Raw genomic sequence first — 27,338 nt, 5'->3', positions numbered from 1 at the left:
GTCGGTTACGTACGAGGAAGGATTAGCACCCTCGTAACGCCCAAAAATTGGTACCTAATTACTTATCAAATGTCTTTAAGGTCGGAAATTAAGAATTTTAAGATGCAATCCTCTTTTAATATTTTTGATTTTTGAAAATTAGGGTTCACTTATATCAAATAAGTCAAAATATTACATCCAATAAGCTAGGACACAATATTTTCAAGATATTTGACACTAAGTTAGCCTTTTTGGAAATCCCTATCTCGAAACGACAAAACGCCACATCTAGTAAATTAGACACAACGCTTTGAAATTCCAAGACAGTTGCTCGTATTTTGAAAATTTTAAAAACTTAGAAGGGTACTTAACTATTCGAACTCAACGAGAAAAATCGCAACCCAATAAGTTAGGGCACTACTTTTCTCGAAGCTTCCAAACACCAAGCATTGCCTTTTTTATTTTTGAAAACTTTGGAATCTTGTTTTTTAATTAATGCATGAGGAATCACATTATCATTATGGAATAGAATATTGCAATAATAAGTGAATAAAACATGCATTTAAACGATACAATGGCAATAATACAAAGATCATATAAAAGATACATGCATGCTTAAAATTACATAGCATCATATACACATAGCATATATTGAAGATGAATAAGCAAAACATACAAATATACATAGTAACAATTAAGAAATGATACATGATACACAATTTAATATATAAAAAAAAGTAATATAATATCAATGTACATGTTCATAAAATATAACATCAAATAATAATTATAAAGTAACATTTAACACATAAATGATATATACAATATAAAAGTATATAAAAGAATTAGTATATATAAAAATATAAAATAAAGTGAGTAATTGTTAACGAAATATACTTATAATACAAATAAAAATGATATTTAATAATAATTTTAAAAATAGTATTTAATATATAATATATAATAAAATAATAATAATTATATAAAAATAAAATATATTGGTTTAAAAATAATAATATATAAAATAAAAAGTATGTAAAAGAATTTATAAAATAATTATATAATATATAAAGATTTCAATTTAAAATAAAATAACACATAATAAATAAATAATTAATTAATAATGAAATGTGTATATAATATGAGTTAAAAATATGATTTAATAATAATGATTTACAAATTTTAAAATTATAAATAATATAATGAATAATATAAAACATAAATAATATAATAGATAATATAAGATATACATAACATATAAAAATAATAATAAGTAATATATAATAAAATATAATATATATAGGAAAATAATGTATGATAAATAAAATTTTTATATAAATATATAAATAGTATTTTTAATAATAATATATGTATAGTTTTTTAAAATAAATAAATGATATATATAAAAAATAAAAAAATTTAAAATAATAAAGAAAGGGCTAAAATTGAATTTAAATAAAATTATAAGGCTAATTTGCAAAATAGTAAAAATTCTGGGCCTGATTCGCAAGAATTAAAAACGACAAAGGATTCACTGGGCAATTTACCCTAATCCTAAACGACGCCATTTTCTGGATATATTTTTAAAAATCGCTCGTGAGACCAAATTGAAATAAAATTAGAATATTAGGGCTAAATTAAGAAATAAAAAAATCAAATTGAAAATTCGGGAAACACGGAAGGATCAATCGGGCAATTTGCCCATTTTCTAAAAACAAGCGGATCCTTCCCGGGTAATCGGGTCAACGCGCGGATCTTTAGTCTTAATACGAAGTCATTTTAAGCTTATTGGATTAAGCTAAAACGGCGTCGTTCTGTTAAGGCTCTATAAGCCAAACTTTAGTTTTAAATTCATTTTTACACCCGGCTCTAAAAAAAGAGTGAAATCCTTTGAGTGAGGATCTGGGGCCGGCACTGGAGCTCCGTCGAGCCTCTGTTCTCAGGCGTTCACGCGCTCACGTGCCACCGTGAACGTCGCCATGCACGGCGGTCAGAAACTAGGAAATTTCCCATTTCAGCGCAGATCAGAAAAGGTTCGTCTCTCCTTTCGCTTTTTCGTTCGCAATATATATATGCATGTATTTAAAAGAAAATTTCACCTTTGTATATTCAATCGATTGTGATGCTTGCTGTATATATGCGCAAGAAATAACTCTTTTGCTGAATCTCTATATTTTTTATTGATTCTCTCTCTATATTTTTTTTAGAACGTAAGTCTTTTACAAATCGGAGGAGTGGCTTTATAGCCTTTAGACTATACATGTTTAGGAAAGAAATCTTTCCTTATTTATTTGCTGCTATTTGGTTTCCTTTTCTGCTTCGTGTCTACTGGTTTCTTTTGTCTTGTATTGCAGGTATTCGCGAGGAATCCGGCAGTGACGAAGGTTTGACGATGGTCCACCGGTGACGTTGATCTCGGCGTGACTTGGAGCCTGGAATCGTGGACTTGATGGAAGGTAGCTGGAATGGCAGAAACCGAAGGGTCGTGAGGCTTGGCTTCTAGAACCTTCTGTTTGCGGCGTGAGGAGAAAGGCAGAAACCCTGGGGTTTCCTGCCTTGGTGTAACAAGCTGGGCCAGTTGGGCCACTTTTGTCCTGGGCTAAGTGGGGTGTAATAGGTACCGGGTATAATTGGGTATTGGGCTGTGACCGGTATAGGGTAGTTAGGTATTTGGGTTTGATTGGGGTGTTGGGCCACGAGTGTAATGGGTTTATGGGGTATAATTTGCCTTTTGGGCTTTATTTCTTTTGTAATATGGACTGTACAAATTGGACTTTTTTTATTTTTGGTTTTCTGTTTGGTTCATTAAGCCCTGTCAAATTTGGGCTATTACAATAATTATCATAATTTTTAATAATGTTTTATTATTTACAATTTTCAATAATTTTTACAACTGTTATTATATGCTTTTTATAAAAATATAAAACACTCTTGTAGTAATATTTGTCACTTAAAAAAAGAAGAAGATAGTTTTTAAGTCTTATATTGAGTTGGTGTTGCTGTGTTGGGTTAATTTGTGGCACAAATTCAGTTAAGAACTTAATAATAACTGTAAATTTTATCACACGCTATACATGTGAAAATCACATATTTAGAACACATGTGTGCATTTAAAAATGACATGTAATAAATAATAAAATATAATGTTTGATTGAGTTGGTATCGAGTTGACTCATTACTCCAACTTAATCGTACACTTAAATAATAGTATAGATATACATACAATGTGGTGGAACAATTTGTCTAATAACATTGAAATGTATAAAAATCTAAATAAAGTTTTGGTTGAAATGGTAAATAAAAAATTTTACATATGATGATGATGACATAGGTTTTGATATTTTTTATTTTTTTAAAATAAGAAATAGACAAAAATATCCTCATAATAGTATAATTTATTTAAAAATATTTAAGGTTATTTTAATAATTTATTTGATTAAATTGGTTTCGAGATGATTTGTGACACCAACTCAATTATATGCTTAAATAATAAGTATAACTTTGTTTCTGAAACAATTTATCTAATAGCACTAAAATGTATAAAATTATTAATATAAAGTTTTGGTTGAAGTAAGAAATATATTTTTTAATGATGTTGCGCATAGGTTTAAATCTCAATATCTGCAAATTATTATTTTTAAATAAGAAAAATATAAAAGTACCCTCATAAATAATATAATTTATTTAAAATATGTAAGGTATTTTAGTAATTTTCTTGACTAATTCGGTGTTGAGTTGACTCATGATTGTTGGAAAATATGGATATCACATATATAATAAGAATAATTATATGTTATTATTTACTATCATAAAATGTTAGTCCAAATTAAAAATAATCTAATTTGGGTAAGTTTTATTTGATTTTAGTTATTAATAAAGTATAAGTCAAATATGTGTAAATACTCTAGTAACTAATTTCTAATGTGCAAAAGTTATATATTAGGATTATGATTCCCAAATTACACATAATGTAACTTTTCTAATATCCCATCTTTAGAAAAGAGAGTCACATTTTCAAAATTACTTGTGTGCTAATTTGGAAGATCAAAACCATAAGATCAGAAGATTTCAAGAAATCCATGAATTCAAGTACGCTTCCGCATCTAGTTTTTATTGATTTGTTATTGATGATTTGATATGATATATTCTGGTTTATGGTTTGTTAAGTTTTATATCAGATATTATTTTACAGTTCTAATAAGATACCAACTCAGTCACACACTTAAATAATAGTATAGATATACAAATAATGTGAGTGAAACAATTTGCGTAATTACAATGAAATGTATAAAAATACTAAAATAAAGCTTTGACTGAATTGGTATAAAACTATTTTATAAATGTTGGTGATATGAGTTGAAATATCAATATTTTACAATATTTTATTAGTCTTTTAAAAATAAGAAAAAGATAAAAGAACGCTAATAATGATATAATTTGTTTAAAATATATAATGTTATTTTAATAATTTTCTTGATTGAGTTGGTGTGGAGTGGACTTGTTACCTTAATTCAATCACACACTTAAATAATAATATGGATAGATAAATGTTTCAAAATTTATTTGACATTTTTTTAAGGAGATTACAAGTACAACCGCAATCACAAATATAATTACAATTATAATTACAAAATAAACATGTTTGAATAACTAAAACTAGAATTAAATTAGTACAAAGCATAATTAAATTTAAAAAATTTGAAATACATACCGTCCTAAACCAAATAAATTTGAACATGCCTGACAAATAATAAAACATTAACACGTAAAATAAATCTAAAAGAGAATTTGCGCATCATATTTGCATTTGATAGGATTTGTACTTGAGATATCAAAGTTTCCATGGTCTATGCTTTGTCTTTTCAATCAAAACTTCATTAACCAAAGTTAACATTAAAAAAAAAAGTACAAACACGAATCTTTACTGATATAAAATATTTGATTGAGTTGGTATCACAAATTAGGACACCAACTCACTTAGTAAATGTCAAAAAGAATATTTTATATTTTAAAAATAAAAATATCATTATAAATGTTTTTTTTGTCTTGTATATTTTTATATAAAATTTATAAAAACAATTTAAATTCTAAATAAAATGAGGACTTAAATATAAGACATCAAAAATTTTAAAACTTTAATTTTGTTATTCCAACTCTTGCTTCCTACATAAATTTTTTATAAATATATGTTTATATTCTAATTTAATCTCTATCAATTTTGAAAGTGAGTTATTAAGGATAATTTATCACGAAGTTAATGTTTTTTATCAAGTATGTATAACTTTGATTGGTATAATAATAAACTTAGCCCTCCATGTTTAAATATTTTGTTAATTTGTCATTGATTCTAAAAAATTCAACAAATTTAATCTCAACATTTATACATTTATAAAAATATTGTGGACTAAATTTTTTAAATAATGATCAAATTGATAGAATGTGTAAATTATGAGAGCTAAATTTGTATTTATACCAATTAATTTATGTAAGTTTGACAAAAAAATATTAATGTCATGATTAATTTTACTTAATTGTTCGCTTTCAAAATTGACAGGATTAGATTATTAGAAAATATGGACATCACATATATAATAAGGGTAATTATATGTTATTATTTACTATCATGATAGGTTAGTCCAAATTAAAAATGATCTAATTTGGTTAAGTTTTATTGGGCTTTAATTATTAAATAAAGTATAGTATGGGTCAAATATGTTTAGATAGTCTAGTAATTAAGTTCTAATCAATTTCTAATTAATGATGGGTTAATTAGGAATTATGGCTAATGTGCCAAAGTTATATATATTATGGTTATGTTCCCCAAATTACATACAAGTTAACTTTTTTAATATCCCATCTTTTAAAAAAGAGAGAGTCGCATTCTTTAGATTACTAGTGTGCAAATTTGGAAGATCAAAGCCTTAAGATCCGTAAATTTCAAGAAATCGATGAATTCAGGTACGTTTCTGCATCTAGTTTTATTCTTGATGATTTGAGATGATAGATCTTAATTTACAGTTCTAATATTATATTAGATATTATTTACAGTTCTAATATAGATTATTTTAATTTTTTTGAAAGAGATTAATCTACTTAATATCGAAATTGAGAGTGACTTGAAAGTAGACCTGGCCCAGCCGGAAGGCCCGCTCGAAATGTAGGAGGTTTTGGGCAAAAATATAGGCTTGAAAAATGGGTTTAGACAAAAAAATAAGGCCCGTTTAAAAAATGAGTCGGGCTTCAGGTAAGACATTTTTTGCCCGAGCTTGGCCCGGCCCAAATCCACTAAAAGACAAAAAAAAATACTTTTTTAAATATTATTTTCTTGTTATTTTCTCCCTATTTTGCTACTATTTTACTATTATGTTGCTACTATTTTGTTGTTATTGTTTGGATATTGTATAAAACTTATTTTATTGTTAATTTTGTTATTATTTTAAAGATATTTGTTAATTTTGTTATTATTTTAGAGACATTTGCTTGTTAAATTGTATCTACCTTAATGTTCTTTAGGTATATATATTTTTAAAATTTATTTTCAAAATTTATTTTTAATTTGTTAGGAAATACTTATTGTGATGTTTTTAATATTTTTGATATATTATATATATTTTAAAATTATATAAAAAATAATATAAAAATTAATATGAGTGGGTCGAGTCAGACTCGAGTTTTAACATTTTTATCCGAGTCGGACTTGGGTAAAATTTTAAGCCCATTTTTTGAGCCAAGCCGAGCCTAACAAACAGACCTGAATTTTTAGTTGAACCAGATTCGAATTTTGCCCGGCCCGGCCCGGCCCAGCCATGCTCACCTCTACTTGAAAGCCAAATAAGAATGGCGTGGTTTTGTTGTTTAGCAAAAGAAAAAAAAGAATTGAGGTAATGGTTGCATCTAAAAGAAACGTGTGGTTACGGTGGTGGGTAGGAACCTTGGGAATAATTCTTTTCCTCTTCTTTTTTTCAATAAATAATTCTTAATTTTTTTTAGCCAAAATAGTTCTTAATTCTTAAACCAGATGGAATGGGTATATTCCTATTGAGTTTGGATTTCAGTATCTTTCCTAATAAAAATAATTTTTTAATAATTTTTTATACAATATTTAAAATTACTTATAGTCTCTCTTCAATCCATAAATAGGAAGATAATATCATTCAGCACACCTAAACTTATGTCTTCTTATATTGGTAACAATATCCATGCCAGTAGAGTGACAAGAAAAATAATTTTTAAAATAAAAGAATAATCGTATTCACTATCAATAAAATATTAAAATGTTATCACAGATCGTATTAGATTATGTTTTATTAGTATTAAATTTTATGAAAATGACATATTATAAAAAAAGGGTATATATAAAATATATATAAATGAATAATAAATCTTCAAAAGGAGAAGATAGTTTCTCTTAAGAGAGTGGTTTTTTAAAAATAATATGGATTATTTTAAGCAGTAATTTAATTTAGTTTATTTAAAATTTTTATTTAAAAGATATTAAAGCACGAATCATATTTATAGTAATATTAATTTTTTTAAAATTAAATTTTAAAATATTTTCTTAATTGAATTTGATATTTGATTAATTAACGGAATTAATTATAAATTTAAATATAGTAAAACAGATATAAATGATCATAGAAACAAAGCACAATTATTCTAAGAGGCATTGAGATATAATTGGACCTCTTCAACGATTTGACCATTTGTGGAAGCCCAACAATCTTCTAATATTTAGATGGTGCGTAAAAAATATATTAGATAAAAAAATGAGTATGAACAAAAAAAAGTATATTTTAAATATAGGTTAAATTTAGACTTTAATATTTGAAGTTTGAGCCTTGCGATTTAATTTATTTTTAAGTTTATAATATTTTAGGTTTTTTTTTCCTTCGAGAAAACTGATATTCATAAATGAAGGGGCCAAGTGTCAAACAACAAATAATCTACAGTACACGAAAAAACAGTACAAAACACTATAGCACACGAAAAGACAGCACAAAGCACCAAAACCACTCAAGCACAGAGGAAAAGGCACACATAAAACAAAACCAAAAAAGAAAAACACTCCACCCTCCAAAGAAAATACCAAATGAATACCAGCAAAATCATTCCTCTGCTGCTCAACAAAAACACTCGCGCAGAACCAAATGAAGAGGAAGACTCGGCTTTGAGAAACCAAACAACGGAGATTCAAGGAACCTTCTCCGAAACATCAAAACCCATAAGAAACCACTCATCCTCGGCGACTCCAGTCCAACCAGTCCGAAGCCGCCAAAACTTCGACAGAAATAGGTGCTTCTTCAACCCAAAAACAAGGAGAATTCCTCCTGCGCCCTTCTAGTGCCAAAGTATGAGCTGCCCGATTGCCACTCCTGGGGACAAACTGGTAAGAAACTCCATCCATAAAATCTGCGAGTCTTCGAATATTCAGAGAAATGGGTCTAAGAATGGACCTATCATCCTTGACAGTGTTAAGCTTTTTAATAATCGAGAGGGAGTCCCCTTCCAGGATGATCGTCCTAAAGCCCCATGTCAATTGCAAAGAGAAGAGCACGTTCACAGGCCCTAGCTTCTGCAACAAACGCGTCGGCAACATCAACATAGGGGTAAGTACACGCTCCCATAATTAATCCCGAATCATTGCGAGCAAGAACCGCCACAGTAGAAGTATGAGATGCACTTTGAAAGGAGGCATCAAAATTTAGCTTAAGCACATCCGGATCCGGAGGTCTCCACCCCACAGACTCAAAATTTGTAGGACTAACTATGGAAACTCTACTCACACTTAAAGCAGAAGCATAGCCTTTTCACAAAACCCACGAGGTCCTGCCAAACAAACTGCGTTCCCTCATGAACCACTTTATTTCGCTGAAACCAAGTAGCCCAAAGGGAAATAACTAAAAGCTTTCTGGTATCCGCATCAACTTTGATGAAAATGTTCATTAATTGATTTTTACCATCCAGAGTACGAACACTGCAATCAAATGGGAGATTCAAAGAGAGCCATAAATGCCTCAACACGTCACAGGACCATAACAAGTGACCAAGATCCTCCGGCGCTTCCTTACAAAGGGGACAAACATTGACAACCTGCAATCTCCGTTTGAGAAGATTGTTGAAATGCGGCACGAAATCTTTAGAAAGCCTCCACATGTGAATTTTTAGTTTAGCAGGAATCTGTAATTCCCATAGCAAATTGTAGAATTGTTTGTAGCTGGCTATAGGTTCCATATTGTAATCACTAGGATACCTGTGTGTAGTGAGTAAAGCACGATACCCACTCTTAACCGAGTACTCCCCGGAAGCATCAAAATGCCACACAAGCACATCCGGTGCTCCAGCTCCAGCAAGAGGAATTTAAGGATACGATTAGCCTGTTCTTCATCAACAATTTGATAGATGATATCCTTATTCCAGGTACCCGATCTAACATCAATTAATTGACCCACAACAGTCTAGTTAGTATTTGTACTCTAAACTGAAAGTCTACTATTACCAAGGCCAGGCAACCAAGGATCATTCCAGATGTTCACAGAGTCACCACTACCGATACGCCAGAGCAACCCATCTGAAATCAGCTCTCGAGCGTTGCATAAGCTCCGCCAGGTAAAAGAGGGGTAAGAACCAATTTTAGCAGCCATAATATCTGAAAAATGAAAATAACGAGCTTTAAAAACTTTTTCAAAAAGACAATCAGGCTTCGATATCAATCGCCAAACTTGCTTAGCGAGCAATGCCTTATTAAACAAAAATAGATCCTGAAAGCCCATCCCTCCATCAGATTTGGGCATACAAAGGTCAGCCCAAGCACACTAATGAATACCCTTAGATGACTTATTGTTAGACCACCAAAACTTGTTCATAATAAGTTCTAATTTTTGACACAGAGTTTTCGGAAGGGCAAAACATTGCATCACATAAACGGGAATTGCCTGCAAAACCGCCTTAATGAACACCTCTTTACCACCCATCGAAAGATAACGAAAACTCCAACTTTCAATTCTCCTCCGAAACCTATCCACAAAATCAGCAAAAGCCCTTCTCTTATTTCTCCCAATCATCATTGGCAATCCTAAATATTTTTCCGGATTTGTAGCCACCCTAACACCCAAAACATTGGTGATCGTATCCCTCTCGGAGTGACCCACACGCACCAAAATAAATAAACGATTTGTCGAAATTGACCTGGTGCCCCGAATTTAATTCATATTCCTTGATAATGTTCTGAACAACATGGGCCCCCTCCACCGAGGCATCATCAAACATGATACAATCATCAGCAAATAACAAATGATTAATCGCAAATTTTCCCCTCCCAATCGGAGCCCCCAATTGCAAATTTTCATCTCTTTGAAAATAATTCGAAAATAAATTAGGTCACTGATTGAAATGTGCGATAAATTAAACTTTAATAAAAAATAACAATCAATTGGACCATCTAAATTGTCATTTTGTTAAGACTCCTAACAAACCGTTAAGTGCTGATCTGATCTTGAAAAATGTTAATATGGAAGACTTAATTATTATTATTTATTTTATGAGGATTTAATTAATTCAAAGATTATATAAAATTTTCAAAAATTATAAGAATAATAATTTTTTGGGTAATCTACAAAAATAGTCACTTTTGTTTGCCTTAGGTTATATTTTAGTCATTTATGTTTAAAATGTTACGTTTTAGTCATTTATGTTATTATTTTGTTATGAAGTGATCACTCTACCGTTAAGTTCTGTTATCTCTCTAATGGTAATTGTAGGTGGCAGTACAACTAGATTTTAGGTGCCAACTTGGATTTCTAAATGGGATGAAAATAAATTTTTAATTAAAAAAATTTAAGTAATTAAAATTTTCAAACCTAGACTTTAACTAAAAAAACTGTTCATCTCCTTTTTTTAATTTTTCTTCTGTCTCTTATTTTTTTCAATGAGTTTTTTTTATTTGATTGGAAAAACTATTATTAAGATCAAAATAGTTGAAATCAGAAATAAGAAAGAATAATCTGGAATACCCACAAAGAGATTATGAACATACAAGTTGATTCTGATCAGAAAAAATTTGATTGAGAAACTAATTATTCAAGAACTACAAAAGAACTAAAAAATATAATAATTAGGAACAAGAACAGTGAAAGTAACAACTATTTTCTGAAAATTTTAAAATTAGCTTGAATGAAACATGTTTCCGGTTGCATTTTATGGGATGTCTATTGACGTAAAATAAAATACATGTTTACAAAAAATTTTAAAAAGTAGAAGAAAATATCAAGAATTTTAATTTAGGGTTTTCATTAAACAATAAAAAATTTAATCTTTTATTTTTTAGTATTGAATAAAAGAGATAAAGGAATATAAAGAAGACATACTTGAACCTTCCATTGAATCCATTTTTACGAAGCAGTCAATTTAATTTTGACTATTTTGATCTTAATAATAGTTTTTCTAGTCAAATGAAAAAAAAACCCATTGAAAAAAAGGAAGAGATGGAAGAAAAATTAAAAAGTGAATATGAACAGTTTTTTTAGTTAATGTTTAGGTTTAAAAATTTTAATTAATTAAATTTTTAATTAAAAATTAATTTTTATCTCATTTAGAAATCTAAGTTAGTACTTAAAATCTAGTTGGACCGCCACGTAGAATTATCATTAGAGAGATAACGGAACTTAACGATAGAGTTTCGTAACAAAATAATAACATAATTAACTAAAACGTAACATTTTTAAAATAATTTTTGTAGATTACCCTAATTTTTTATAAAAAATAAATAATTTTAAAAATTTTAAAACATTTAAATTTTTTTAATAATTTTTAAAACATTCTAATAAAAATTACACTCCTATTTATTTTTCAACACATACCACACTAACATCATTTTGTAAGCCGTATTTATCAATTTGCATTGTTTAGCTTTCCTCATCCCTTGTAAAACCCCCTCAAATATTTTCCTCTAGGGTTTTTGGACACACTAAAATAACCCAACTCAGTAGCACCAAAGCCAGTAGCTATGGCGGAATCAATTTGCAGGGCACTAAGAGACGGAGCTCTAGAAGGCGAGCTGGCGCCTGCGCTCACCATCAAGGACTCCGTCGCTTCTCCCTTTGCCTTACAAGTGTTTTCTCACGTGCTTTCTCAGCTCTTCTCCTCCATTTTGGCAGGAAAATCGCAGTCACGGTTCGCTTTCCTTTTATTTTCTTCTGGGAAAATCGTTTTGTTAACCTTTATTAACTTGAAATTAGGTTAATTATTTAGTTATGATCTGTTGCAGAGGCCTTGTCGTCGTTTCATTTTCCCGGAGTCCATCGTTTTATTTGGATTTGCTGAAAAACAAAGGAACTGACATCGCTTCATCGAATAAACAGTGAGTTTCTTTTTTGCTCTAATTTTTTTTTTCTAAATGAAGAAACGGAATTTAATCAATTTCTTGATAAATTAAAGCTATAAAATTGCACGAGTTTTGCTTTATTTCCTTTAATTAAATCTTTTTGGGTGACATTTCAGGATTCAAATTTTAGATTGTTACAGTGATCCACTTGGTTGGAAGGATCAATTAGCAGGGAGTAGAAACTTCACGGCTCTTTCCAATGAAGTTTTGGTTTCGAGTACTGCTATTGTTTTTAGGGAAGTGAAACATATGGATAAGTTGTACAATTCAATTATTGAACTTGGCAAAGGTAAATCTTTTGTAAATCCTTTTCAAGTTTGAAAGATCAACATAAGCTTTTGATTGTTTGTTGAGTAAATTCATTTATGGTTTTTGTTGGGTATTTTCTATTGTTGCTTTTGATTGTTTGTAGGACTGGTAGGAGGTGGAAAAATCCGGTTTTCTATTGCCATAGATTCGGTAATCCTCTTTATCCTGTTTGCTAATTTTTGATTTTTTTAATGAATTTTGAACTTTTTTTAACTAGTAAAATTTCAATGTACAGAAAAAAAAATGTAAAGTATAGACAAAATCCAAGTAAGCATACTGGCGTTGTATGATTAATATTTCTTACAAAATATTTTTGTTGGATGTCTAGCTGGGAATTATCTGTAGCTTGGAATGGAGTACAATCAAGAAGTTTGGAGCTTAATATGATTTTGTTTAATATGCTATTCTAATATGCGCAAGAACACGAAATTTTGTCTAGAAATCTTGTTTAACATGTCTTATTTCTTAAGAAGGTGCAAGGAAGTTTCCTCTAAAACAACAAAGTACCAGAAAATATTATGACTGATAGGTAGAATTTGTATGGTCAAGGGCACAAGGCGCATTCTAGGTGCTAAAATTCTTTTATTTCCTGAGGTGCAAGGGGCAAAAAATTTAAAAAAAGAGTTTGCCTAAATGCAGTAAGGCACAAGATTTATGTGTCTATCCATTTATATACCAAGGTTGACATATATAATTATGATAATAAACTCTAAATTGTGATCCAGCTTATCTACAAAAGGTGCAAATTTTTTTTTTCATTAATAGACCGATCTGCATGATTTCCTTATGATCCCATGTCGTTCTTGCCTGTTGTCGGGTATTCAAATATTATGAAGTAAATTATCCCCTCCTACTAGTGAAGGTGCATTAATTAAAAGGAAAAAGAAACCTAATAGAACTTGAATTAGTTGGGTTTTTGTTTTGCACCTATTGCCTTACAGAAATGTGTATCTAGATGCACCAGGTGTGCATGTGTGATCGAATGTACTTTTCCCTAAAGGCTCTAGGGTGCTTTTATCATTTGGCGCTAAGGTGCAATTGCTAGGCATACACCTTGACATTGAAGGTTGCAATGTCTTGGTTGATGCTCATTACCATGTTCTAAATTGTATTGAATTTTGAGTTGCCACTTATGCAGATAGGATGGCCAGAGCTTAAAAAATAGTAAACCCTATGTTCATTTATTTCTGCATACTTGTTATTAAGTTGATCGTGCATGGTTTTTTTATTATAGTGCAAAATGTTTAATCACTGAATGCAATTTGGATTGAAGTAGACTTGAAAGTTGTTAATAGGAAGATTGATTAACTTTTCTACTTGAGAAGATTCCCCTTAGCTCAATTGCTAGCTTTACGGGACTTTAAGTCTTTAATAATGATAAGTTTAAATTTAACTATGGAAATTCTTGTTAGAAAAGGGTTAAGAAATTAACCCTCCCTCTACACTGGGTAAAATAGAAGAGATTCTTGTAATTCTAGAAACCTACTATTATGAAATTAGCTTTCAGTCCAGTCTACGCTGAATGCATGCTATTAGAATTTCCACCTCCAATTTTCTACCTTTTGTGGTATTCTTCTTTTTCTGATTGTATTGCATTCTTCTATTTCTGCTAGGTCGATGAAATGTTGAGACATGCACCTGTGTCATCAGTTGCACGCTTTTTAAGCAATCTTCGTAGCCATGGTTTGTTTATACTTTTCTGCTACAATCCTTCTCCCTGGAATTGTTCGGTTTGAAATTTCTCAACTTTCGTAGACATGTGGTTTGTCTTTAGTTCTCTTGGAATAGTTTCAGTTCTGTCTGCAAAATTCTATGTTTTTAACACATTCCTTTCTTGATTTTAAAAGGGAATGTTCCTGGCTTTTAGTGGATACTTTTGAAATTGATGGGTGGTATAAGTGATACCTGTAATGAGTCCTTTTGGGTGCTCTCTGAGTGGTATTTGTTGATGTTTGCAGATCAGATTTCCAGTATCTTTTGGTTATTACATTCAGACCTTCATGAGGCTAGGGTTACAGCTGTTCTGGAATATTTGTCATCTATAGTGGCAAGTTTAGAACCATCACATCAACTTGCAAATGGACAGAGAGGTGATTTGGAAAATTTCTCTTTGATCAAGCATAACTCCAAGAAAGGAAAGTTTCATGTTAGATTTAAGAAGAGAAATGGACGGGTCCGTGTGATGGTAAGTCTCTCTCTCTCTCTCTCTCTCCTGGTTAAGATAGCAGCAGACTGACATGATAGTTTTTAAACCTATATGTAGTCAGAGGAAGTTCACATTGAGCTGTCAGGCATCAACTTTACATCTTTGCCATCTGAAGGAGCAATTAATCAGGGTCTTGTGCCAAAGGTCATAGCTTAATCTCTCTCTCTCTTTGCCTTTTCATCTTATTCTTTTTATACCTGCAAGAAATCTTTTCTTTGCTCAAAAAATTAGCGTACAACAATAAAGAAAAATTGATGTGGATTGGGGAAGAAAGCAGCAATTAAAAGAACTAGGACTGAACAAACGAATTGGAAAGATGATTGTAGAAAATATTAATTCAAAGAAAAATTAAGAATAATAACTATGGCTGTAAAACCTACAACTTATTTATATAGGATTTCTTTCTTGCAAATAAAGTTTTATTCCTAACCCTAACTTTAAACCCTAAAGATAACTGAGGACCCTATCCTTCTATAACATATCTAATACTGAAAATAAATATTATGAAATAAACTAAAATAATAAAATATTATAATAAAAATAAAAGCTTATGCGTCAAAAATGCTGACCTATTTTCTAATTTCATGCTCTGGCAAAACAAGAGTTCAGAGCACAATTTATCAAGTTTCAATTTTATAGGTCCAGTTCAGTCTGGAGCTGTCATTTGAGGATGAATTAATGTTTCTTGTACAGGTCCAGTTCAGTCTTCAGTTGTCAGAGAAAGAGAGAATTGATAAGGCTAATGTTGTACTTCCTTTTGAACACCAAGGTAGAAAATATGGAGGGGTTATAATTGTGCTATTAGACTTTAGCTTCTGTTTGCCTTGTCTTAGGTTTCATTTTACATCATTTGATGGCTTCAATAGCATTGGAATCTCTCGTGCTCACTTTGCTTGCTTTAGGTAATGGTAAACCCATACAAATTTATGATGGCCGAAGATCTCTGGTGGATGGCAAACATGAGAGACCATTTGCTGCAGTGGAAAATGTGCAGACAAACGAGAACTGCGGCAGTGGTGAGATTATTTATTACCGTGATTCAGATGATGAGATGCCTGATTCTGATGAGGACCCAGATGATGATTTGGATATCTGATTATGCTTGTCCAATTTGCTGATTTGGTTTATGCACTGATTGCAAATTGGTAATTTTTTCTCTTCCTTCAACTATGAACGAGTTAAATCTCTCAGGCATTACCATCTACATAAAGAAACCTTTTTCTTTTAAAGGTGTAAATCTTTTACTAGCTAAGGCAGAAGAATGGGGTAGAAAACTTCATTTTGACTGAAAAAAAAAAACATTGGTTTTGTTCTTTCCTTTTAACTTGACAACCACTATACATTACTTATTATTGATCAAATAGAGTTGCCTTTTTCAAAACTTTTATCGTCCATGTCTTAGCTCATAGAATTATCCAATCTTGTAGGCATTTCTTTTTCATTTTACAGTTTTAAATAACCTCTTACAATTTTTGTTGCTGTATTCACTATTCCTATTACCAAAATCTTTTGGCTTTAGCAGCTGATTTCAAGGCTTTGGCAAATCTCATTTGTTTCCCTCCATTTTTTATGCCCCTCAAGAATTCTCTCTCACCTGAGTCAATTAACGAACATTTAATGTTTATATAGCTGCGAAAAACAGATAGTCTAGATGGGTAGGCATTAGTAACACACCACAGTTTTAGCACTCTATAGAAGCCACTGAATGATTTACCTCCGAACTTGAGGATTTTGAAATAGTAAAAATAGAAAGTATAGCCAAAATAATGGGAAGCTTCGTGCTCGGGAATAGACGACTCCAACTTCTGGATTGAAATAGGTTCAGTATGAGACAGTATGAGACAATATGACATGTTTGATGGTACCTTGGGTGGAAAAGATGATGAGTTTGTTCTCCTAGTTTGAAGGAATTATTTTTCTGCTTTACTACATTATTGATGTAAATGACTTTTGTTTTCTACCTCTGTTTCATAAGTACAGTTGGATTGCCACTGTAGTAACTTGTTTTGAACTGTCAATGCTGCAGGTTACATTCCTTAGAAGTACATAGAGGCTCAGAAATTTATTCCCAATATGATTACTCTTTTAGTCTTAGTAAAAGAGCAGGGAGCCCAAAAGTCAAATTTTCATGAGACCACCACGTTAGCACATGCCATTGCCAAGTAAGTATCATTGTCATCCACCTCAACAGAAAACCCTTGTAAACCATTTCATCTGTTACCTAGTATTGCGTTTGTTAGATCATATTATAGAATTGGTTATCCTGGCTTAAAAGACTAGAAATCTCCGGAGGGAGACAAATGATTCAGTTTAACTTAGTTTCTTTTAAACAAAAAAATTTACATTGTATTTTCCCTTTCCTTTCATATTATGGTATAACTTAGAAACTCAAATATTTTACAAAATTAGCTTCAACTAAAAAATTATTCCAAATTGTTAAAATGATGTTATTGGAGTATTAATTAGTGTATAGAGAACTAATATGAACTAACTGGAACTACACTGTAATATTGCAGTTCTACTATGTCAATCACCACAAGCTAACTAGAGTCATTCGTGCTGTCTCTAAATGGAGGAGCTTGAAAAATTTTGCAATTTAGAATGAAAGGATTGTTGTCTCGAGGCTTGTAATGTTCACCTCATCCTAGGTTTTCCTGAGGCACACTTGAGGTTGAATTCAATAATATTACGAGGAAGAATCTGACCGTTATCCTAAAAATCCTGTCTCATAGACTTTTCTATCTATGTGGAGTTTGGAAATGTTGTAAGGTGGGTGGGAGTTCTTGCCATGGGTTGTCTGTCATCCACAATGTTGGCCAAGTTTGAGGACGGACTTTATAGTTAAGTTCGCATGTTCTCTTTTACAGTTCACCATATTCTTCTTCTTATTATTATCTTTTTTTTTTGGGGGGGGGGGATCAAACATTGAATTAGTGATGGAATATCCTTGAGAACTATAGTTGCCTTTAATAAGGAAAGTAATGGGCTGTGTCTATAGCTTAGCATACATGAAAAACAACTGGGGTTTTGATCTATCTTTCAGCAAAGATCACTCGTGGGCTAAAGCTTTCTTGTCCATGGAAATAGAGAAGTTGGCAAAAGTTTTTTAACTCCCCTTTGTGAGCCTCTCATGAGGAAATGGAAGGGATCGCAGTTGACAACAGTAGCAACCATGGTTGTCAGAATCAGGTTGGACCGGCCGGTTGAATTGAAAATTGATGATTTATTCGGTTCAACCAGTACCATAAAACCAGAGGATTGAACCGGATAAAAAGTCTGTTAAAAAATTGTTTGAATCGGTTTAAATATTTAATTTTATTATAATTTATAAAATGGATGCTTATGTTTCTATATTTATGTTCGTTAGTTTTTTTCCTATTTTTTTTTAATAAAATTCTCCTATTTTTTTTCTTTTGTAATTGCTGCTAATGTGACCAAAGTAATCTTCCAGGAGAAACGGTGCTCCAACCTCACACTAGGAAAGAAGATTTCATTCTTTTCAAACCATGTGATAGAAGTAGAGAATCGAGGAAGATATCATCTTAACATTAAGTTTGATTAAAATTTTCAAAAGTTTTGGGGTGCTTAATGAGAATTTTTAAAATTTTGAGTGGCCAATGCCTCCTTCAGCTTGGTAACATTTGATAATAATACCAAGATTCAAATCCAAAATTCCCTGTATAAAGTCTCTAGTGCTACCTATTTGCAAATAGCAAATTATGGGATGCAATACGGACAAAAGAATGAGAAGCTGAGATGCTTATGTGCTTGACCTGCGACAACCAAAATGACAATGCCTATATAATGCCTCGTCACATTGCAACAACACCTGCGATTGTAAGAAAAGGGGAAGCAACATTGTTTATCTATTGGATTTGCGAAAATTGAAAATGATTGTTTCATTAGTAGAAAGTATTTGATTATCAAATGGTTAAAGTTACTATTCATTGTCAAGATAAAGAGCTAAGTTCTTCAAAAATGGTCGGTAAAAATTAGACTTGGTAATTTCGGTTATGATAAGGCGTTAAGTAATAATTATGTGTAACAAACAAGAAGCGAGAGAAGTTACATGTTTAATGTATTTATTATATTTGTGTTTGAAATAGTTACACAATCAATCATTTTGGTCATGAAAAGAAAAGTATTTTGCACATTACAAAATTTAGGATGTTCAGCCAAGGATATTAATTGGTTATAATTTTTGGTCTTTAAGAGAGGCTGAATATTAGGTTGTTCAGAGTCATTTCAAGAACACTATTTGTTTATAATTTAATTACGAATTTCATTTCCTTTTAAGAAGCTAGTCCAAATTTTAGTTATTAAGTCACTCTCTTGAAATTTAACAGTTTAATAATTTATATGTAAGAAAAAGAAAATTAATAAATAAAAAATTTATACATAGTAAATTAGCAAAAATAAAATCTGTATACTTATCAACAATTAGACTAGTTTTTCAGTTTTCATAAAGTATGAGGATTACTATTTTTTTTTCAAATTATAGTAGATGGACTAGCCTATCGATCATCGTGAAGTAAAGAAATAAAGTTCAAAATTAGAATGTGACACCCGAAAATGCTCGATATAATAGCAGGCACTGCTCTAAGATTGGACATAGTAGAATCCTGATAAAGTCGAAAATAAATTTGGAAATATTTTATGGGAGAGGAAATAATTGTAGAAGGCTGTGAAAATGAGATTCAGATAAAAAGGACTAGAAGTGCATATTGCCCCAAAATACATGACTTAGCTAAATAGTATTCATCAGATATAAGTGTGATTTGGAGAGTGTGCGTGCTTGAAGAAACTCAGTTCTGAACTAAATTGAATGAAAGAGAAAAGTATAGTGTAATCTTCCATTGTCATTGAAAAGGGGCATAAAAGCAAATTTTACCACAATTGGATTCATATCGGTGTGTAATTATGATTTATGAACGTTAAATATGATAAGTGTCGATGGTGATCAAGGTTCAGTAAAGAAGAGTAAAATAATAATTTTGCCATATAAAACATTTTGATAATTTTACATGATAGTATAAACGGTTTAGATTATTAATATGATATTAAGTTATTGGAATTAAATTTATTAAAAAGGGAATTGAGAATACTGTAATATGGAAAACAAACCAAATTGAAAATTAGAAAATTAGAAAATCGGAAGACTTAAAATGCAAATATTTTGTGGAAGGGTATTTTTAACTTCTTGCAAGAGATTAGCCAAAATTTGGCTGTCACAGAAGGCCCCAATTTAGTTCATTTTAAATATATATATTAGCCGAAAGGCCGAGAAAGGAATACAAAATTTTAATTCACTATTATTTGAAGAGGAAGATGGTCTACCGGCAAATAGAATGACGATCTATGGCGTCAAGTCCTCTCCTTACAAAAATATCGCACCCTTTTTCTTCTATTTATCCCACAAAGTTCACACCGTTTTACTTGGCAACCGAACAGTCATTTAAGTTTCCCTCCACCCTATTCAATTTTGTCAAACACTTGTCTTCAAATGATAATCCCACCATCTTTCACAACTTCAATTTCGATTCCTTTTATGCCAATTTAATCGACAATTCATCCCACAAAATAAACTTAACACAAGTTCATGCCAAGTTACTCCTCCTTGGTATACAACAAAACGGGTTTTTAGTCTCGAAATTGGTAAATGCAGCTGTAAACTTTGGGGAAATCAGCTATGCACGTAAAGTGTTCGATAAATTTCCCGACCCTGATGTGTTTTTATGGAATGCTATCATTAGGGGTTACTCTAAGTATAATTTATTTGCTAGTGCTGTTGAAATGTACTCCAGAATGCAAGTTTTATGGGTTAGTCCTGATGGTTATACACTCCCTCATGTTCTTAAAGCTTGTGGTGGAATACCAAGTTTCAGAATGGGGCAACAAGTTCATGGGCAGATATTTAGGCTTGGGTTTGAAAAGGATGTATTTGTGCAAAATGGGGTTGTTGCATTTTACGCAAAATGTGGAAAAATTGCGAGTGCCAAGGTTGTTTTTGATAGGTTAGAGATCAGGAATGTCGTTTCCTGGACTTCAATGATTTCGGGGTATGCTCAGAATGGACAGCCTATAGAGGCTTTGAGAGTTTTTGATGAAATGCGGTCAACGGGTGTAATGCCAGATTGGATTGCTCTTGTTAGCGTTATTAGGGCGCATACGGATGTAGAGGATTTGGAACATGGGAAATCGATTCATAGTTGTGTGATTAAGATGGGTCTTGAATTGGAGCCTGACTTGCTCATTGCATTGACTGCTATGTATGCAAAATGTGGGCAAGTAATGGTTGCAAGATCCTTCTTTAATCTAGTGAAGGTTCCTAATTTAATTTTGTGGAATGCCATGATCTCTGGTTATGCAAAGAATGGTTACGCTGAGGAAGCTGTCAAACTTTTTCGTGATATGATTGCCCATAATATCAAAACTGATTCAATAACAGCCAGGTCTGCCGTTTTAGCTTGTGCACAAGTTGGTTCTTTTGATTTAGCTAGATGGATGGACAATTATATCAGTAAAAGTGAGCACAAAGATGATGTTTTTGTCAACTCAGCTCTCATTGATATGTTTGCAAAATGTGGAAATGTTGATATGGCCCGTATGGTCTTCAATAGAACACTTGATAAAGATGTTGTCGTGTGGAGCTCCATGATTGTGGGATATGGATTGCATGGTAGGGGGCGAGAAGCCTTAGACCTTTATCATTTGATGAAGCAATCTGGTGTCTCCCCTAATGCTGTCACTTTTCTTGGACTTCTCACAGCTTGCAACCATTCAGGTCTTGTGGAGGATGGATGGCAACTTTTCCACTGCATGAAAGACTATGGAATCGAGCCCCGTCACCAGCATTATGCATGTCTGGTTGATCTTCTTGGACGTTCTGGTTATCTAGATCAAGCTTATGATTTTATTATGAACATGCCAATAGAACCAGGTGTATCTGTATGGGGAGCTCTTCTAAGTGCTTGCAAGATTCATCGCCATGTCACACTCGGAGAATATGCTGCAGAACGGCTTTTCTCACTAGAATCTTATAATACAGGGCATTACGTGCAGCTCTCCAATCTCTACGCATCTGCCAGAATGTGGGATCGTGTCGCCAAGATACGAGTTTTGATGAGGGACAAGGGACTGAGCAAGGACCTTGGATATAGCTTAATTGAGATCAACGGGAAACTTGAAGCATTCCGTGTAGGAGACAAGTCGCACCCGCGATCGAAGGAGATTTTTGAGGAACTCGAGTCATTAGAAAGGAGGTTGAAGCAAGCTGGATTTGTTCTAGATAGGAATTCTTCCTTGCATGATTTGAATGAGGAAGAGATGGAGGAAACCCTATGCAATCACAGTGAAAGGCTAGCAATTGCCTTTGGGCTAATAAGTACTGCACAAGGAACTGCACTTAGGATTACAAAGAATCTGCGGGCATGTATTAATTGTCATTCAGCCACCAAGCTTATCTCAAAGCTTGTTAACAGAGAAATAATTGTGAGGGATGCAAACCGTTTTCATCATTTTAAGGATGGAGTTTGTTCTTGTGGAGATTATTGGTAGAAATCCAAGCTGTTCACTGTTAGCAACACCATTCTGGTCTCTCTCTCAGCCAAGTATTTCTAGATTGGTGCGATTTGAGGTGAATTAGGTCGGGGGGGGGGGGGGGGAGGTTTACCAATTCATGTTAATTTTTTTTGCTCCAAACATTCAACCAAAGCTTACAGATATACCGAAGAAGTATCACCAACACTTTGATTATGGAAAGTAAAAGGATGAAAATTCAAATTTATATATGATTAATATATTGTTTACTTTTATTTAGGTTTTACTCTTTTTGCTTGTAATTCTTTTTCATATATGAAAGTTTTTTATTGGCCAAAAAAATATAGGCTTATATGTATAAAAACTCTAGAGAGAAATTTAAAAAAAAAATAAAATCAATTAACCCACTTGATATAATTCACACTCAATTTAGCTCTTGTTTGTTAACTAAAAATTAATTAAGTCCATTCGTTAATGATTTCTAATTCTCGAGAGAAATTTTAAAAAAAATCAATTAAGCTACTTGATATAATTCACACTCAATTTAGCTCTTGTTTGTTAACTAAAAATCAATTAAGTCCATTTGTTAATGATTTCTATAACACCCTAAAATTTTTTATTAGACACATGACATTATTTTGGTAGCGAACATAGTAAAATTACGAGAAAATTCAAAAATTTTGTGAGATAAATGAATTATTATGAAAATAAAGTGATATTAAATATGGGAATTTATGAAAATAATTTTAGGAGTGAATGTGATGAAAGGACCAAATCACAATTTCAAAAAGTTTGAGGACTAAAAGTGTAAATTGACCAAAATATGAAAGTGAGTTAGTATTGATTACTAGGTGATAAACCATAAATGCAACATGTTTTTCGGTGATTTATTATTTAATTTAGTGAATTCGATGCTCTTAATCATTTAATTTCATGTTTTATACTTAGAAGAGCATAGGGAAATAAAAAGAGCAGAAAAAGGGCCAAAAACGAACAAAACAGGCTGATTTAAAGATCCACACGGCCAAGACCATTTCCACACGGGCTGAGCACACGCCCATGTGAGCCACACGAGCTAGCCACACGCCCATGTGGTAGCCCGTGTCGATATCACTCCCTATTTCCCAAACACGTGAAAAAAGCTAATTTTTAGGGTTCCTGAGCATTCTAAAGTCTATATAAACACACTAGAAGTAAACCTAAAGGACGCGTAGAGTAGAACACAGAAATTACTCGACGAACGTGAACGGATTCAGCTCGGAAGAAGGATCTCCTTCAAGACTGAAGATTTTCATTCAATTTCTCTCGAAGTTTTTGAGTTTCTTTATGTTTTGTTGTTTTCCTATTTTTGAGATGTTTTCCTTTTACGTTATGAACTAAACTTCCTAAATACCTAGGGAGGATGAAACCTACGATGGATCTTATTATTTAATTATCTGAATTACACGATAAATACTTGTTCTTAATCTTAATTATGTGTTCTTAATCATTGCCTTAATATTTTCAAGATATTAATCCAAGTTTGATGTGCTTATTCAATGGAGCAAAAGTCCTTGTTTAGGAGTAGATCTAGCATAATTTAGCGGAGTTGCATGCAATCCTAAAAATAGGACGACATAAATCTACCGGATTAGAGTAAAATCTAATAAGGGAATCCATAGATCGAGTTAATGCGACGATAGGGGTTTTAATTAGAAAGAGATTTCAATTAATTAACCTAAAGTCAGTTGTTCTTAGTCTCGAAAGAGATATTAACATAATTTAGAGATTTCTACGGATCAAGACAAGTGAATAAATCATTTGATTCAGAGTCAGAATAATAAGTGAAGTCTAGGTGAATTCTTTCCTGGGTATTATCTCTCTCATTGGTTTTCTTAAGTATTTTCCCAATTCGATCTCTGTCACGTTCATAGTTAATTAGTTTAATTTTAGATTAAAAGAAATCTCTTTAATTATAGGCTAAATAATAGAAAGATAGTTATTACTAGTACTTTTAGTCCTCGTGGATATGATATTCTGAACTCACCATAGCTAACTACTAATCGATAAGTGCCTTTGCCTTAGTCAAAATATTATTTAGTTTCGTGACGTCATTAAGTTTTTGGCGCCGTTGCTAGGGACTAAAATATTAGGAACACTTAATTTTTATTACTTTAGCCATTTTTTTATTTTTATTGCATTTTATTTTTACTTTAATTTACTAATTTTTCTTTTATTTGCTTATGGCAGGTTTCTTTAGTTTATGACTAGAAGAAATCTGTCAGGAGCTCTATTATTTGTTAGCGAAATTGAAAGCATAGCTAGCAAAAATCGTAAAGAAATAAGGTGGAGTCTACAGTATATAGAGGAAGAGCACGAGGAAGATACCAGCATTACCGAGGAGATGGCTGAAAATCGGAATAATCCGCTACCTCCTGTGGTTACCGCGAATCCTGTAAATCAAAATCCTGCTCCTCGCACTATGTACGACTATGCCAAGCCTAATTTAACAGGGGCTGAATCGAGTATTGTGAGACCTGCTATTGCTGCAAATAACTTCGAACTAAAGTCGAACACCATTCAGATGATCCAACAGTTTATTCAGTTTGATGGTTTGCAAGATGAGGATCCAAATACTTATTTGGCCAACTTTCTGGAGTACTGTGATACTTTCAAAATTAATGACGTTTCTGATGATGCCATTCCCCTTTTGTTATTTCCCTTCTCATTGAGGAATAAAGCTAAACAGTGGTTGAACTCTCTACCACGAGGGTCCATCACTACATGGGAGCAAATGACCGAAAAGTTTCTGTTGAAATACTTTTCGCCGGCCAAGACGGCAAAGTTGAGGAATAATATCTCTTTCTTTGTGCAAATGGACTTAGAAACCCTATACGATGCATGGGAGAGGTATAATGATTTATTGAGAAGGTGCCTCCACCATTGGTTACCCTAATGGTTACAGGTTCAGACTTTCTACAATGGGTTGAACCCCTCAACTAGACAACTGATTGATGCAGCTGCCGGTGATACCCTAAATAACAAGACACCTGAGGAGGCTTATGAGTTTATTGAAGAGATGTCACTGAATAATTATCAGTGGCAAGTCATGAGGACAAATCCGACAAAAGCCGCTGGTGTTTTCAACCTCGACACGGTCACCATGTTATCAAACTAGGTAGAGCTCTTAAATAAAAAGATTAATGGTTTATGTGTTTATCGCAGGTACATCCGGTGATGCAGTGTGACACAAGTGGAGGAGGAATGAATAATCTAGAATACCTAACCTACGACCTTAGCATTAATAACGAACAAGTCAACTATATGGGTAACAATTCTAGACCTCAGAATAACCCCTATAGTAATACTTACAATGCAGGTTAGAGGAACCATCCTAACTTCTTTTGGGGTGGTCAAGGTAATCAAAGACCACAACCCCCTCCAAGTTTTCAACAGCCACCTTACCAGTAGGAGAAGAAGTCGAACCTTGAGGAGATGCTAACGAAATTCATATCGGTGTCAGAAACACGTTTCCAAAACACTGAACAGCGCTTAAAAATCAGCAACCATTGATTCAAGGGCTCGAGAATCAAATAGGTCAGCTTCCTAAGCTAATCTCAGAAAGACCACAAGATAGCTTGCCTAACAACACCGAGACTAACCTAAGAGAGTAGCTCAATGCGATTACTGTTCCATATGAACAAGGGTAAGTTGAGTCCAAACCAGAACCAAGGCAAGAAAGTGTGGTAAGTAAAGATAACCTGGATGAAAACCAGAGTAAACAAAAACCGATGAGTAAAGAATATACACCTCGTGTGCCATACCTCAACGCGACAAAGAAAGACCGCACAGATGAAAAATTTGGTAAATTTATTAACCTTTTAAAAAAATTACATATTAACTTACCGTTTTTTGAAGTTCTTTCGCAGATTCCCAACTCAGTTAAATTTTTAAAGGAGCTTCTAGCAAAAAAAATAGAAGTTAGATGATTCGTCGCATGTGGAGCTAAATGCAGTCTGCTCAGCTATTCTACAGAATAAACTACCCAACAAATTGAAAGATCTAGGGAGTTTTAATATTCCTTATTTAATTGGTAGTTTAAATATAAATAATGCTTTAGCTGATTTAGGGGCAAGTATTAATGTCATGCCTTACAAAGTGTTTAAATAGCTAGGTTTTGGGAAATCCAAACAAACTAGGACGAGCATTCAATTAGCAGATAAAACCATTAGATTTCCTAGGGGTATTGTTAAAGATGTACTCGTAAAAATTGATAAATTCATATTCCCAGTTGACTTTGTTGTCTTAGACATGGATGAGGATAGTGATGTCCCTTTAATTTTAGGATGCTCCTTTTTAAAAACTGCTAGAACTATCATAGATGTTGGTACAGGTGAACTAACGCTTCATATAGGTGACGAAACAATCACTCTTCAGGTTCGTGATTTGGTTAAGACATCGAGTGATGAATGTGATTTTTTAAATCCCGACAATAAGATTAATCATGTGGTTTAACCCTATTTGCAGGAAAATTTTTTGAGAAGCACAAATGAGCCACGTTCTAGTTCATGCAACAACATTAGAACGAAGGCTTTAGATCGATGAACTAGACAAATAGCGGACACATGTCAAGAACAAACCAAAAATACACAATGCCGAATCAAAATAAAACCATGACGAGCATAAAGATGAGACGAACCAATTCAAGGTAGGGGACCAAGAATTATTAGATGAAACCACAAATTTTCAATTCAGAGCTTAACGCAAACGGAGCAACTCCTTTGACAGTACTCAATGTTTTTCCATACGGTACAGTCGAGGTAATTCATTCTCATTTCAGCACTTTTAAGGTAAACAATACTTGACTTAAACCTTATTTAAATAAAGGAATTGACAGCGAGAAAGATGAGTCTTGACTCCGTGATCCACTGTGACCATGCGAATATG

The 27,338-nt window shown here is 32.3% G+C and overlaps 2 protein-coding genes, 1 long non-coding RNA gene and 1 other non-coding gene across 15 annotated transcripts; 3 read left to right on the top strand and 1 right to left on the bottom strand.

The window, feature by feature from the left end:
- Positions 1-1,859: 1,859 nt before the first annotated feature.
- Positions 1,860-2,784, top strand: LOC121210867 (uncharacterized). The gene is made up of 2 exons (XR_005906137.1): positions 1,860-2,012; positions 2,334-2,784. It is a non-coding gene; the product is annotated as an uncharacterized lncRNA (long non-coding RNA).
- Positions 2,785-8,448: 5,664 nt separating this feature from the next.
- LOC107935766 (elongator complex protein 5) lies at positions 8,449-18,433 on the top strand. Of its 12 annotated transcripts, XR_001694265.2 has the most exons (14): positions 8,449-8,585; positions 8,944-9,396; positions 9,485-9,596; positions 11,928-12,147; positions 12,242-12,334; positions 12,475-12,647; positions 12,771-12,817; positions 14,281-14,350; positions 14,626-14,852; positions 14,931-15,017; positions 15,567-15,642; positions 15,776-16,018; positions 16,900-17,035; positions 17,390-18,224. XR_001694265.2 is itself a non-coding variant. In XM_041082707.1 (13 exons), the coding sequence occupies exons 4-12, from the start codon at positions 11,981-11,983 to the stop codon at positions 15,967-15,969; spliced, it is 1,134 nt and encodes a 377-aa protein (XP_040938641.1). In that variant the 5' UTR covers positions 8,449-8,585; positions 8,944-9,396; positions 9,485-9,585; positions 11,928-11,980; the 3' UTR covers positions 15,970-16,018; positions 16,900-18,224. The 12 variants fall into 12 exon arrangements, 6 of the variants coding, with proteins under 6 accessions (XP_040938641.1, XP_040938639.1, XP_040938643.1 ...); XM_041082707.1 differs by having other exon boundaries at positions 9,485-9,585; positions 16,900-18,224; XM_041082705.1 differs by having other exon boundaries at positions 16,900-18,224.
- A 1,703-nt stretch (positions 18,434-20,136) lies between these two features.
- On the top strand, positions 20,137-22,747 carry LOC107935757 (pentatricopeptide repeat-containing protein At3g12770). Its single transcript, XM_016868370.2, has one exon. The coding sequence runs from the start codon at positions 20,232-20,234 to the stop codon at positions 22,428-22,430; it is 2,199 nt and encodes a 732-aa protein (XP_016723859.2). The 5' UTR covers positions 20,137-20,231; the 3' UTR covers positions 22,431-22,747.
- A 2,486-nt stretch (positions 22,748-25,233) lies between these two features.
- On the bottom strand, positions 25,234-25,340 carry LOC121211969 (small nucleolar RNA R71). Its single transcript, XR_005907183.1, has one exon. It is a non-coding gene; the product is annotated as a small nucleolar RNA R71 (small nucleolar RNA).
- Between the last annotated feature and the right edge of the window lie 1,998 nt (positions 25,341-27,338).

The sequence above is a fragment of the Gossypium hirsutum genome, chromosome A12 (genome assembly GCF_007990345.1).
Source record: "Gossypium hirsutum isolate 1008001.06 chromosome A12, Gossypium_hirsutum_v2.1, whole genome shotgun sequence".
NCBI classification, from domain to species: Eukaryota; Viridiplantae; Streptophyta; class Magnoliopsida; order Malvales; family Malvaceae; genus Gossypium; species Gossypium hirsutum.
The sequence above is the reverse complement of the archived record's forward strand: the minus strand, read 5'-3'. Positions and strand labels throughout refer to the sequence as shown.